Raw genomic sequence first — 14,671 nt, 5'->3', positions numbered from 1 at the left:
AAAGTGCAAAATACCTTGAGTCATTTCAACGGCTGCAGCGGTTGAGCGATAACGCGCCCTCGCGTAGAGAGGCGGACGGGTATCTAACTTCACCTGCAGGTCTCCAGATTTGCAAGAACACTAAAGATACGGACTGGAAATATCAATAAAGTGATATGGTCTGGTTCAGACAGCACCGGGCACAAAGATACACAGATAGATGACAAGGTCACATTCATATACAGTGGAACTTGGATCACAAAACAGCACAATCTCCTGCAATAGCGGACACATTGACACTCATGACCGAGCTTTGATATTCGAGCCACCCACTTTCAACCCTCGGCCGCTGCGTTAGCTTAACGTTGGCGATCCCTGTCTGCACAATCATTTCGTTCCATCTAATCTCTTCTCTTCGACCCCCCCCCCCCCCTTCCTGTATTTACAATCACTTCCTGCCACTTCCTGTAGACATTTCCCTCCAACCACATCTCATGGTTTCTATAATCTCATCCAGTACTATTGCCGGACCCCTGTTGCTAAGCTCTATACACAAAGTTGAGAGGTGTGAGGAAAGATTTCAGAGGAAAAAAACGGTTTTTGTGGAGAAATATTGGGGTTGTTGTTGTTGTTGTTTTTTTTTTTTTCTAAATCTTCTGTAGGGAAAAATCTCTCCCTCAGCAACGATTCCACTCACACAGACCTCGCGCACAACCTCACATGGACACAATCATCAAAAAAAAAAATCAAACAAAAAAACAAAAAACAAACAAAAAAAAAACAGCACAAGAGACTTCTTTTCTTAATCTCCAATGAAAAAAGATACAAAATGTATAAAAATGTTATTTACAGTCTTTTTTTATTTTCTTTTTCATCTTCGTTTTTTTTTTTTTTTTTTTTCCCCGTATGGATGGATCTTTTCCGGATCAGGCTGATTTTTTTTGTGTTTGTGTTGAAATCTGAGGAGTTTGTGTTCATCCTTGATGGGTTTTAGGTAGTACTTGTGGTCGACTCAGCAACTGTCCAAGTCCGAAGAACCGGCGCGGATTTTTGTGAGCAGCGGGACCGGAAAAACTCAATTTGTACAATCTACCCACTAGAATCCTCTTCCCACGTCTCCGTCTCCTGCGGCCCGGTTTTGTCTCTAGTCCTCCGGTGTCCCGGGGTGCACCAGTGGTTCAGGGTCCTCCGTAACCTTTGACCTTGTCCCTGGCCACCCGAGCACAGGCCCAATGCATTATGGGAGGCTGTCATCAAGACTGTCCTTCGCTTCTGTTGGCTCTGTGCAGAAAGGCGGGAGAAAACGGAAAAAGTAAAGTCATCAGTTTTACGTTTATAAAGCAAACTGTAATTTATTGTCAATGCACTGGAGCACAATAAGTAAAGGATCGGGACTCTGATCGCCCTGTCGGGGTTTATTTTGTGATGAAAAACACCTGCCTGTACTTTATCCTGCTCATTACACAGCTACTTATAAAAGCACACAATAGTTTGATACAGAATATTTATTTTAATATTGTTTTATGAGCACCGAAGACTCTGCTAACACAAATAGTCCATAGATTCTGTTTACATCCATAGTTAGATGCATTAATAACATTTCAGCTCAGTTAGCCCATTTAATGTTATAGTCTACTTTATGTTACCATATTACAGATTTTTTTTTCATGTCACTTTAGATCTGATTTGGCAGCCATGACGTGATTTTTTGACTCCAGCGGTTGTTGTTAGCTTCCTTTATTAATGGTAGTAAATGGATCAAACTTTCTGTGCAAAGTGATATATCAAGCCTGCTTGAGGTAACCATCTACAGCAACAGTTAGATATGCATAATGATGTCATTATTCAGAAATATTGGACTGCAGAAAAGTTTTATTGACCAGTCAGGGTTGAGTATTTAGCATTGGAATAATGCAACAGCACGGAAAACAAAAACAGGAAACAGAAATGAGCAAGGAGGAGGACAGAATAAGAGGAGCAGAAAAGTGAGTAAAAGAAATTGTAAAATAATAAGAGGCAAACACTGAGGCAAAAAAATAGTCATGGGAGACGTCTTCACAGAAAGAGACTTACTCGGAGTCGGGGGAGACCTCAGATATGCTGTGGGATGTGGCGGAGTGGGGTGGGGAGGGTGAGGGTCCGTGGGCGGAGCCATTAGGCCCCGGGTTAGAGGCAGCGGGGGGAGGAGTCAGGACGGAGGAACTGAATGACGCCAAGATGGAGGAGAGAATATCCAGGTGCTCGCTGGACGGTTGACGGCTCAGAGGGTTTGGATTTGAACCTGCGGCACTTTGACCGGGGTACCTACATGGAGGCGCGGAGTCCAGCCGTCCTCTGACGCGGGCCGACGGGGGGAGCTCCTGCTGGGGCTCCTCGGAGATGGGGGGAGGTGGAGAGGAGGGGGGCGGCTGGTCGGGGTGCGAGGGCTGGCGGGGCGGCAGCGTGCGCAGCCACTCCCTGCAGGGCTGCGGCTGGGACGCCACCCCGTTGGTCTCCAGCTGCTCTCTGGACCTGCTACTGATCAGCGCCCCGCCGAGGTGCTCCCGCGAGGAGGCCTGCCGTCGGGTCAGCGTGTTCAGCTGGGATCTCGACCCCCCGAGGTAGCCCTCCACCCCCGCTCCGACAACGCCCCCGTTCCCGCTCAAGTCCTCCCGAGAGGTGTGCACGCTGCCAGGGTGGTAATGGTGGTCCAGTCTGTCCCTGGAACCCGTCAAGTTCTCCCTGGATGATGAGACGCGTTGATGATCCACCCCCAAGGCCCCCAGCCCCACACCCTGCCCCAGCCCCAGCTCCCTCCTCCTGGGTAAGAGATCCAGGTTGTCCCTGGAGCCCCGGGAGTCCAGCCGGTCCCTCGAACCCCCGACCGTTTGCCTCCCCAGCGGATCCCTGGACAGCTGCCTCCGGGCCAGAGAGTCCAGGTGCTCCCGCGAGGAGTAACGGGAGGCCGGCTGCGACAGGGAGCCTGTGCCGGCACCGACGGCCCCCGTGGCGGAGTACATGCGACCGTAAGAGGCTGCAGGGACGCCCCGGTGGCCCAGAGTAGAGGTTCGGTACCAGTTGAGCTCACTGGGGACCCGACCCATGGTGGAGAGGCCCTGGAGGGCCGGGGGACAGCCGATCCGATTCTTCAGGATACCTGAGAGGAGACGGTGAGACAGTGAGAGGAAAGCATGGAGAGAAAAGAGGGAGAAAGAGATTAAAGGGGGATGTAGGAAGGGTGAGGGAGGAAGAAGATGATGAAGAGAGAAGAATACACTGCAAAAACTCAAAATCTTACCAAGATTATTTGTTTTATTTCAAGTCAAAAATGGCTTATTCCTAGTCAAAATATCTCATTACACTTAAAATAAGACATGATCACCTCAAAAGTAACTTGTTTTAGACAACTGTCTCTTGTTTCAAGTGAAAATTTGCTTGTTTCATTGGCAAAATTTGTTTCTTGTTTCTAGCTATTTTTTTACTTATTTCAAGTGAATTTTCACTTCTTCCACTGGCAAATTTTGCCAATGAAACAAGCAAATTTTCACTTGTTTCAAGTGAATTTTCACCTGAAACAAGTGAAAATTGTCTAAAAACAAGTTACTTCTGAGGTGATCATGTCTTATTTTAAGTGTAATGAGATATTTTGACTAGAAATAAGACATTTTTGACTTGAAATAAGACAAATAATCTTGGTAAGATTTTGCATTTTTGCAGTGTAAAGAGAAGGGAGGGAATGACAGCGGTTGTAACAGTAAAGAGGACTAATAGGATGGTTGGAGGAATGATTTTGTTTTGTTTGGACATTGGTAATGACATTTCTTTGTTCTCTTAACATTTCTTTCACTAAATCAAAATTCCAGCCCGGCTCTGAATAATCTGACTATCCCGAGGGCCAAGGACTTCAAAACCAATTTTTGTAACTCAAGTGCATGCATATGTGTTTTTGTGTGCGTGTTTATGCATGCATTCCCAAAATGTCACCCTTGCTTTCAGGCTGTATGACTGATTTCTAACTTCGCCTGCATTTCTTACTCACTCACTGTCATATTCTGCGAGTGTGTGTGTGTGTGTGTGTGTTTGTGTGTGTGTGTTTGTGTGTGCACATGCCCATTTTATATGTATGCATTCTGAAAAGTGTCACCCATGCTTTTAGGGCTTGATTTAGACCTTGACTTAGACGCCGTGTAGTGTCGCTTAAGTTGTTTTTTATATGCACACACGCCGCTATGCTGATTCCACGTTTGCCACTCCTGCACGATGTGCACTTGAGGTGACACAAATGTAAATGAAGGCATGTCCACCTTCACATTCTCATATTTTGGCTGTGACTTAAGTCCACTGGGATGTGCCTTTCTTTGCACACACCAAACCTTGCAAAACAAAACATCCAACCCCCCCAAAAAAATCATTGTTAACACTAATAAATAATTTTGAATAATATAGTAATATTCAATGAAAGCACAATGCAAGCGGTGCTAATTATAAATGTAGAACAGTGTGTTTTTAAGTGTTAAAAATGTAATTTTTTCATGTCCCCCCCCAACAATTACTCTCTGAAATGTTGCTGTTTATTGTCCCCCCCAATAATGAAATGGGAATTTCGCCCCTGGTCTACATCCTAATAGCTGGCAAAGACAAACAGGATATGGATGATTGAGTCACAAAAACTAGAAGGAAAACGACTCCGCAGATGGTCTGAATAATTGGAATGGTAACTAAACAAAACGCCATTTATACTTTATGAACTCATTTCAATCATTCAATCATTAAAGACGATCATTTCATAGTGTTTGCACATTGATTAGGCCTTGATTATGGAGCTGCGCCGTCTCTTGAATGACGAGTCAGCCGACATCTCGTCCTTGTTCCTCCAGACACACGACCAAGGACAGACTCTCATCAGTTTGTCCCTCACTACGTCAGAGGTCTTAGGGTCCCTTTTCCCCGTAGACAGCATGCATGTGCCCATTATATCACTCAGCACACAGCGACAGATTTAAAGCCACAGGCGAAGACAGCACTCCACAAACACTTCAATCGATCGTGATGCTGAAGTAGCTCTGACGAGTGTTTCTGCAAAATTTCAGCGTAATGAGTCCTGCAACTGAAAACTAACTTGATAATTCAATAATATCACTTCCAGTTGTTCAGTAGAAAGGTATGATATTTTGATTTTTTTTTTTTTTTTGCAATTTTGACACAATTCTTCTCTCTAAACCGATGATGTCAAGAAAATTTTAATCAAAATAGGCGTATAAAATCAGCCACAGTAATGTGATTTAAAAATTTTAGAGTGTTGTTTGACATCAAGGACATCAAAGGCACACTGAACATTTATTTTGATTATGTGCCTTTGCATACATGACCCATATGTATTGATACATCAAAAAATCCTGATCATTATCCTGGTACTGATTTCACCCTGCCGTAGAGAGCCGCTGTTTTATATTTCATAATAAAAAAATCTTTTCCACGGTTTCTTGTAGGTGAAAATGTGAAACAGCAAACGATGTATTTCATCATGTTATCAGCGTCTTGCGTGTTATCTTCCTAAAATTCAGTGTAAGGTGACTGAGGTGTTGAGAGGCGGCGGTTCGGCGGAGAGGCACGAGAAGCAGGGGTGTGTGGCGTGATGCTCCCCGGTGCTGCACCGGAATGACAAACAAGCCGAGGTTTTTAAATAAACCTGTGAGCGAGCAAAGGCACATCCAAAACCCGCTGTGTGCACATCCAACAGCTCACGTCTGAATCTCAAACAGCACCCGAACCTCGTAAAACCCATGCAACTCCACACAAACCGGATGAAGCCTTTAGGTCGTGTTTGTGCCGTCTAACTCTCCGCTTGTCTTACTCTATCTGTCTATTGGTTATGTGCTTGTCTAAGTTAGAAGTGTCTAGATATGTGTCTGTGATGCCCCCTTGTTGTTTGTTCTTTTGCGTCCCTCTCTTACCCTTGCGGTGCCTGTTTGGCTGGGTGAGGCTGTTCTCGTCGCCACTAGTCAGCGCTGCGTCCGGCTGGTTGTTGTTGGCGGCGTCCTTGGTGTAATCCGCCCCCAGGGGACGCTCTGAGCCCCACTTCTGCAGGGTGTGAGCCTCGCACTCCTCCAAGGCCGGCCAATAGGACAGCAGGTCATTGCCGTCCAGGTCTGTCACACGCAAAAAAAAAAGGGAAACACCACTTCTGCTTACTAATGAAAAAAATGCACTTTATGCATCATTTGATAAGTGAAAACTTGTGAGATGACACTTTTTTTTCTTCTATTGTTTAAATTGTTCATATAGTATTTTTCTACATTCCTTGTTTATAATGTTTATATTACTCTTTGGTACTTATTATCTGTATATACTGTTTATAGTGTAAATTATGCTTCATATCTTGCTATCCACTTTGCTGCAGTAATACGTGAAATTTCCCCACCGTGGGACTAATAAAGGAATATCTTATCTTATCTTTATTGGCCTTAATCTATAAGGTCAAATCTACTGTCTCTGAAAAAAACTGAAAAATGATCTAACACTGATCTCAAATCAGGCAAATGAGGACAAATAACATTGGATAATAAGGGAAAGGTTGGCATTTAAGTGCTGACTGCAAGATGAAATCCTCAAGATGAAGGCTAACGTGAAGGCTGATGGGGCTTTTCTTTCCTGTTTGAGCATCTTCTACAATCAAGGCCAATAAAAATGCTCTGACGCCTCAGATTAATATTTTAATGTCGTATTCAGCGTCACGTTCAGTTTTGTTGATCCTGACAGATGCGCAACATGTGTTTGTTAATAAACAGCAGGTGCCCGCATACAAAATGGCATATGTTCCTTATGAAACAGCGCCCATGGATAATGAACAGTGTTTTAAAGGCAGCGAGGCAAACTGGTGGAAAAGGTGTCAAACTTCTGCAAATCCCATGAACAGGCAGAATTTGTGTTTTCGACAAACACGCAGAACATGATTCACACAGCGGTTCTATCAGCTGGAGGGGAAAAACGATTAATTTGATCTTACTTAAGACGCTCGCTGTGATTGGAGCTCTTTTACTCTGACTTTTGATGATCATTTGAAAGAAAAGAAAAACAGTTAGCCAGTCATTCCCCAGAAATGCCGCGGTTCACCTCATAGCACCCTTGTTTTGCTATTTAGTGCCACCTTTAGGGAAAATCAGTGTATCCAGTGGTGAAGTGCATCAGCTCCTCAAATTTTGTCAAAATCCCACAAGTAGCGTCTGAAATACTGAGATATACTGATTAAAAAAAGAAACACAAACACAATCTCCCCTCAGGGTTGAATAAAGTATTTCTGATGGAGGCTGACCGGCCCAAATGAGCTGTATAATAATCACTTTAATTCTGAAAATCCGACAAGAAAGTGTTGAATTTGCCAAGTTTTGTCAAAATAAATAAATAAATACCATAACAAAGAAGCCGGATGCATCATCATTCCCAAAGTTTCAGCAGAAACTGTTCGGTGGTTCACGTCCCCTGGATTTCCTCATTTTGTGCAATAGTTTGGATAAAAGCCGGTTACGACTCTTCCCTCACTGCTGCTTGAGGAAAAAATTTAAATGTGTTGCCTACTTTTAATTTGCCTAAGAGGACAGTCACTGACTTTTTTGTGAAACAACAGCGATCCACCGATCCGTGCTTCAATCCATGAGTATCTGCCTCTGGGAACTACCTCCTCCGACTCTGTTTCTCCGACAAAGCGCCTGACACTCACATTCAGACTGACGGCTTCTGTGGCAGCAGATTGACACTACAGCCAAGAACATAAAGCAGTAGAAAAGATGTCGGGGGAAGCGCTGAGGCGAGTGGTATCGTCTTGCAAGTTTGTCAGACAAAGCAACTGTAACTAAGGAGAGGTGGAAGGGTTTTATTTTTTTTTTTTGGGCCATTTTGTTTTATTTTTTGATAGTGACAAGTGAGTGGAGAGATGCTAGAAAGGAAGCGGGGATGATATGCAGCAAAGGGCTCGAACCCGGGCCGGCGTCGTAAGGACACGGCCTTGATAAGTGCCACGTGGTACGTTTGACCAGGAGAGCCGCGGGTGGGGGGTGGGGGGGCAGCCCAGGAGGGGCGCGAGTTAACAGGCATGATGCAAACACTCAACTGGCTTCCGACCTTTTCATTTGATTTGCTGTGGGCCTTTTGGAAACCTAATTTTCCCTTCACTTTTCACTCGTATTTTAGTTGTGTTTTATTGCAGGCTGCATGGTTTTGCTCTTTTCAACCACCCGCCCTCTCGTTCAGCCGCACACACTAGAGTTCTCATCGGGCCTGAAAATTAAGACCCTACCAGCCCGAGGCCCTACCCTACCCTACTAATTAGCCGAACTTTAGGCCCGACAGCCCGAAAAAAAAGAAAGGGGAGGAAAAAAAAAAAAAAAGATCGCCAAATTCGCCATTATTTAGCAGCGCCGGTGGCTCAAATTCTAGTAGCAGTGAGAGAACGGACATAATAGGCTAGTTGGTGTTGGTGCCAGGTTTATTAATGATAGTCACTTCATGAATGGGGAGCACATGAGAGAGGGGGTGAGCGGAGGAGGCTCACATTTTGCTGACTGCTTTGCCAATGATTTTAAATGCTGTTTAGTTCACAGTTTTTAATAATAAAGGTTTGAAATGCAGCATCGGATCATCCCTTTATTGACAGCCAGCCGGTGAGTCAAGCAGGTAAGATTCCCTCGTCTTAGCCTCTCGGCGAGATCAAAATGTTCGCCTGATAGTTGGCGAAAGGCAGCTTCACGTTCAGGTTCACGTTCGAGACTGGAGGGGAAGGGGTGATTCCATGAGGCTGGGACAGTTCCCGAATCCCAGTACCGGGCGTCAGGTTCTGTCGACGGTCTTGGTCTCATGGTTTCACACTGACTCTGAACCTCAGTCGGAGCGTGTTGTTCCTCAGGTTAGGTTATTTTCCACTGCTGTTTAAATTGTTCATATTTCTATTTTTTTTTTTTATATTCCTTGTTTATAGTGTTTATATTGCTTACTGCTATTTATCATGTGTATACTGTATATTTCTTCTATATTTGCACATTGACCTACATCTATGCACATTTTATACACCTATGCACACGGTTTTTTGCACATTGCTTTTTGCACACTGGGTTGTACTTAGAGCTTATTCTTTATTTTTTATTTATTTAATCTGTAATCTGTGGATACTGCTGAAAAACTGCGAATTTCCTTCGGGATGAATAAAGTATCTATCTATCTATCTATCTATGTTGAGTTGTTCATAAAACATGCTAAGTTAGTAAAGTTACTGTAGTTCTGCACAAAATGGTTTAATTTAGCACTAAACTGTTATCCCCGTTCTTCTCTCTCTCTCTCTCCTTCTGCTTCATGCCTGCGTCATTTATATTTCGTCCTTCAACGGCGACAGTAAAACACAGAACCAGAACCCGAAGCCCGACCCTACCCGACCAATTCACATACATTTTAGGCCCGACCCTACCCGACATTTTTGGGTAGGGTCGGGTTCGGGCAGAATTTGAGAAGTCGAGCACACACTCCCTGAGAGCGGCCCACGGGCGAGGCGACGGAGCGGCTCCACCGGAGTGATCAGGCCGGGCTAATGAGGGACAGGAGGTCATCTTCAAAAAGTGAGGCTTTTCCGTCACACTCCCACATCTGCACACACTCCTGTGGCCCTTCATGGCGAGTGACCGATGAATTGATTAACTGTGCCGGCCATCTGGATCATGTCCTCTCCTCTCCAGCTCACGGCTCTGATCCACATTTTAATGTGAATGGGCTTCCTCTGATCCAGATGGCTCGCGGAGCTCAGAATTGATTACTCCTATTGATTTATAGACATGAGCGAGGCTGGCCTTTTCTCACGGCAAAACACTTCACTGGCACACAGAGCATGCTATATTCATGGCATTTATATCCCATCAATTTTGTAGTATATAAACCCATGCATTATGTATGACATCTTTTCATGCACACGAGAAGGAAGAGGATATTGATTAATGACTACTGGCACTGGCATTTTCTTTTTGCAGTGTGTGTGTGTGTGTGTGTGTGTGTGTGTGTGTGTGTGCACTTTCACCTGTGTCTTTTCATGCATGATGTATGTTTTTCTGAGAGTGGAGTGGCAGATCTAAGCTGAATTAAAGGGATGAATACTTCATTTTATACAAAAAACGATGACATTCCCATTCACCCCCTGCAATCTTTTATGTGTTACAGGTTTGATTCCTACAACAGCCCATGCACGTCTATCAACTGTTCAAGTGTCCATGAGCAAGGCACTGAAACCCATACCTGCCCATTCATGAAGAACTTTAAGTAGAAAAAAAAAACAAAACAAAAACAAAACAAATTTTAAAGGAATTCGCCCTAAAAATCGAGGGAGTGCTTGTGTCGCCTACCTTTGGTGCCGTTGTGGGCGGGCTCAGTGAGCAGACGCTCGCTGTGATTGGAGCGTTTGAAGCGCCGCTGGATGCGGCCGCGGAGACGGACGTTGTCCTCGCTCTCCGAGGACGGGATGGAGAGACTGCGTTCCTCCTCTAGGGAGAGGTCTGAGTCCGAGTCCGAGTCCTCACCTGGGAGGAGAGAGAGAGAGAGAGAGAGAGAGAGAGAGAGAGAATGATGGGTAAGGAAAGAAAGGAAGAAACTGAGGTGAACGATTTGTCTCTATGCCATTAAGCATCTGCACGGCCATGCATATGTGTGGTGTGTGTGTGTGTGTGTGTGTGTGTGTGTACCTCCATCTCTGTGGAACATGGCAACATCCAAGTCTGTAGCTCCTGTGTGACCGATGTTTTGTTCAAGAGTCTGGCGAGCCAAAAGATTTTCTCTAACAGGGAAAGAAAGAAAGAAAGAAAGGATTGAATACACACACACACACACACACACACACACACACACACACACACACGAGAATCAATGTAAACACGCACAGTCACACAGAAAAAGAATGCACACATGCACACTAGCACTCACACAAAGCCCACATAAAGAAAACACACACACACACACACACACACACACACACACACACACACACACATAGTCACTGAGCCATAAAGGCACCAGGAGCCGCTCTCAGAGTACATTAGTTTTGCTCCACATAAAGCAGCTCCAGTTCATTGTTGGATCCCATATTCCTCCTCTTCACCCTACTGACCCATAAAGGGACCTGACGTGCTTTTCATCACGGGGCGGGTCTCCCTCTTCATGCATAATCAGGAGCATTTTGACCTCTAATTAGATCACACACACACGGCTTTAATGAAACCTGGCAGGTACACACTCACACAGCCTGAGTGACGTTTGTAAAAACTTCTGTTGATACGTTACAGCATAAATCAGGGAAATGACCTCCCTCTTCCAACTGTGATCTAGAGATTTTCTTGCATTGTAAGCCTCTGGTTAGCTGGCAAAAGTCACGATGTAAGTGTGTAAGTGTGTGTGCACGAGTGTGTGTGTGTGTGTGTGTATGTGTATGCATACCTAGCAGAGCTGACAGAGGAAATTGTGGAGGTTCCTAATGTGATGCGGTGCAGCCCACTCTGCTCCAAAAGAGATGCGTTGTTGTAGGGGTTCTGAGCCTGCGGGTAAGGAAACACACACACACACACAAACACACAAAAGAGAGAGAGTGTAAGAGTTACATTAAAACAGAAAGAATCAGCGAGGGACACGCGGGAATTCGACGTGAGGCAGATCAATACGCTGAGCAACGGCAATTTAAGTCCAATACATTTCCATCATAAAACCACACTGATTTCTGACAACTTTAGCAGTGGATTATTAAAGGGCAGGACGCTTTTGTATTGATCCCCCTTTGGTAATGATTTCTGCACATGAAACACAATTAAGTGTATAATACAGCGCATCTGCAGCCCTGTTAGCGGAGGCGAAGGGGCTTTAGGCTTTATAGATGGCGATGTCCGTCGGGCTGCTCACTATTTAGGTCATGTGATCTGGGGCTTTCACCAATGATCAGGAGGCTGTTTAGTCGTTCGTGCAGTGAAACAGTGAATCACCAGCAGAGCTACTATAGTAATATAATCACCATCCATCCATGGCATTAAAAACATGCATTTACTATAACATCCCGTGCAGCTTGGAGAGAGACGTGTGCTTTCATCTGCCGAGCCTGTATTTACTTGACGGAGCAGATTTTCTACACGTGTCACCTGCCGAGGAGCTAAAGTCACACGCATTGTGTCAAGGCAGCAAGCCAAGCGGCAAGAAAGCAAAGCAAATAAAGCCAAGGTGGGTTTTAATTACAAGCACGCTTCACAGAAGGTTAGAGTTATGTGGCACGGTATGTCAATTATAATCCGGCTTCTCTGTTCTATATTGTGTTGACTGTCAAGTGAGTTTTTCCTGCTGCGAGTGTCTTCTCACGGTCACACACTTTAGCCCCGTTGCCAACAACACAATCAGGCCTCCAAACATGCACTGCAAAAAGTCAAAAACTTACCAAGATTATTTGTCTTATTTCAAGTAAAAATGTCTTATTTCTAGTCAAAATATCTCATTACACTTAAAATAAGACATGATCAGCTCAGAAATAACTTGTCTTTTTTCCTTTTGACACAAGTGTTGTTCACTTGTGTCAAAAGGAAAAATTTGCTTGTTCCATTGGCAAAATTTGTTTCCTGTTTCAAGCTAATTTAATTTTGTCTTGAAATAAGACAAATAATCTTGGTAAGATTTTGACGTTTTGCAGTGTGGCCACGTCCAGGAAAAAAAATGTTGGCATTTAACCTTTCTGCGAAACAAGGTACGTTTTGAAATGTCATGTTTTAAAGGTTCACGACGAAGAGTAAAGTGAGCAAAAAATGCACGATTAAAAGGATTTGCTTCTGCATTCTGAGGTTTGATTCAAGCAAGAGCCGTGTTCATCTTTAGCAATAACAATAAAAGTGAATGTTGACTGAAGTTCCCTGACTTTAACCATGACCTGTCCCTAACCTTAACCAAGTCTCATATTTAAAAAGAGCAGCAGCCTTAAACATGCAGTAATGCAGTAATGCACTTTATACAGTAATGCAATAGGCTGCTGCATAAATAACTTACATTATGGTATGAATCATATAGGAAAAGGGATAATAATAAAGAGTCATACATGAATACAGTCCAAATGGAGTAAAAATGGTGTGTGTGTGTGTGTGTGTGTGTGTGTGTGTGTGTGTGTAATAATATAGGGTAGGTAAAGGCATCATTTCCTGATGATTCAGTGATGGATAGGAAGTACTCTGGAGGAAATGGGGGCTAAAAGGGGAGAGCGAACTATGAACTAATATACACACGCATATACACACACACACGCATATACACACACACACACACATACACACACACACACACACAAACAAACAGACTAGATAGGAAATGCACTGGAAGGAATTGGGGATAAAAGGGGACAGGAACAAGGACGTGAACTTGGAACACACAGCATGTTCATGCACACACATGCGCACACACACACACACACACAAGCAAGTGCACACACGCACTCACACACAGTCAGGACAGTGTTTTTAAGGAAGGTGGCTGAAGAGAATGAGGTCAGGGTGCAGTGAGCTATGAACTAACACACACACACATGCACACACACACTCACAAGATACTAGATAGTGAGCGAAAGATGAAGGCAGGACAGGGTTATAGTGAACACACACACACACACACACACACACACACACACTTGAGAGCCTGTGCACAGTGCATTTGGAGGAAGTAGGCTAAAGAGCGAGGCCGAGCTGTACTGGTCGGTGCATTGTTTTATCTGGGTCAGCGACGCAGCCGGAGGGCCGAGCGAGAGGAGAGAGAGAGAGAGAGAGAGAGAGAGAGAGAGAGGGAAGGAGGGCAGAGGACAGCGCTGATGTGCTGTCGAGTAATGGACACAGGGAGGAAGAGCCCGTACAGAACAGACGGGAATAGAAAATCGAATACACCGAATAGAGAGTGGAGGAACCTTAAAATGCAAAAGGCAAACATTTCCTCCTTTACTCCAGCTGGAAAAGTGCAAATAATGCAGTTATGTCATGCAACCATGCAATTAACGTTACATTATTTTGTTTATCACCTTCCTCAGTGTTTTTTTTTTTTTTTTTGACAAATTAGAGTAGACTAGAATGATATGTGGTAAATTAAATAAGGGATCATGTGCATGTAAGCTCATTCAGCAGCTTTGTGTCGGGTCTTGATTCACTCTGTTCTGTGATAATGAGCAGCGTGCTTTACGTTACAGCTTATTACATGGCTAATTAACAAAAAACACACTCATTTGACAACGAGTATTGATTTAAAATTACTGCACCGCCCGCTATTGTGATAGATAAGCTGGTTTCCAACAATACTCCAGCAGGACCATCCGCTCCACGTGCTGCAGCTGAAATGCAACTTCAGCTCTGTGCAACTTTGTTTTGGACTTGTGCAGAAGAATTATCCAATCAAAATCAAGAACTGCTTTTGCATCAGCATTTGGATTGTTTTGCATGGGTTTGGTGACATAGCAATAGAAAAAAAAAAAAAAAAATCATCTGCAACCCTGCAAGTCATTATATGGAAATGCCATTTTGTAAAGCCAGCGTCACATCTCTTTGGAACCAGGTGTCACAAGTTATTTTGATTAGAAATCAGCAAGACTTCTTTACATGATGAGTGATATGATTAGACGCAAAACAGTGGCCTGATATTCAGAAAAATAACAGACCACTGAATGTTTTCATTGGCCAATTGGCACTGA

The 14,671-nt window shown here is 44.1% G+C and overlaps 1 protein-coding gene across 1 annotated transcript in view; it reads right to left on the bottom strand.

The window, feature by feature from the left end:
* Positions 1–859: 859 nt before the first annotated feature.
* Positions 860–14,671, bottom strand: part of celsr3 (cadherin, EGF LAG seven-pass G-type receptor 3) — a 171,490-nt gene continuing 157,678 nt past the window's right edge. Inside the window, 6 exon segments of the mRNA XM_030056322.1 lie at positions 860–1,260; positions 2,053–3,115; positions 5,913–6,107; positions 10,335–10,508; positions 10,671–10,762; positions 11,419–11,516. Of these exon segments, the coding sequence (XP_029912182.1) occupies positions 1,233–1,260; positions 2,053–3,115; positions 5,913–6,107; positions 10,335–10,508; positions 10,671–10,762; positions 11,419–11,516 (1,650 nt within the window). The 3' untranslated portion in view covers positions 860–1,232.

The sequence above is a fragment of the Myripristis murdjan genome, chromosome 7 (assembly GCF_902150065.1).
Source record: "Myripristis murdjan chromosome 7, fMyrMur1.1, whole genome shotgun sequence".
Classification (NCBI taxonomy): domain Eukaryota; kingdom Metazoa; phylum Chordata; class Actinopteri; order Holocentriformes; family Holocentridae; genus Myripristis; species Myripristis murdjan.
Note: the sequence above shows the minus strand (reverse complement) of the source record. Positions and strands in the feature narration are given on the sequence as shown.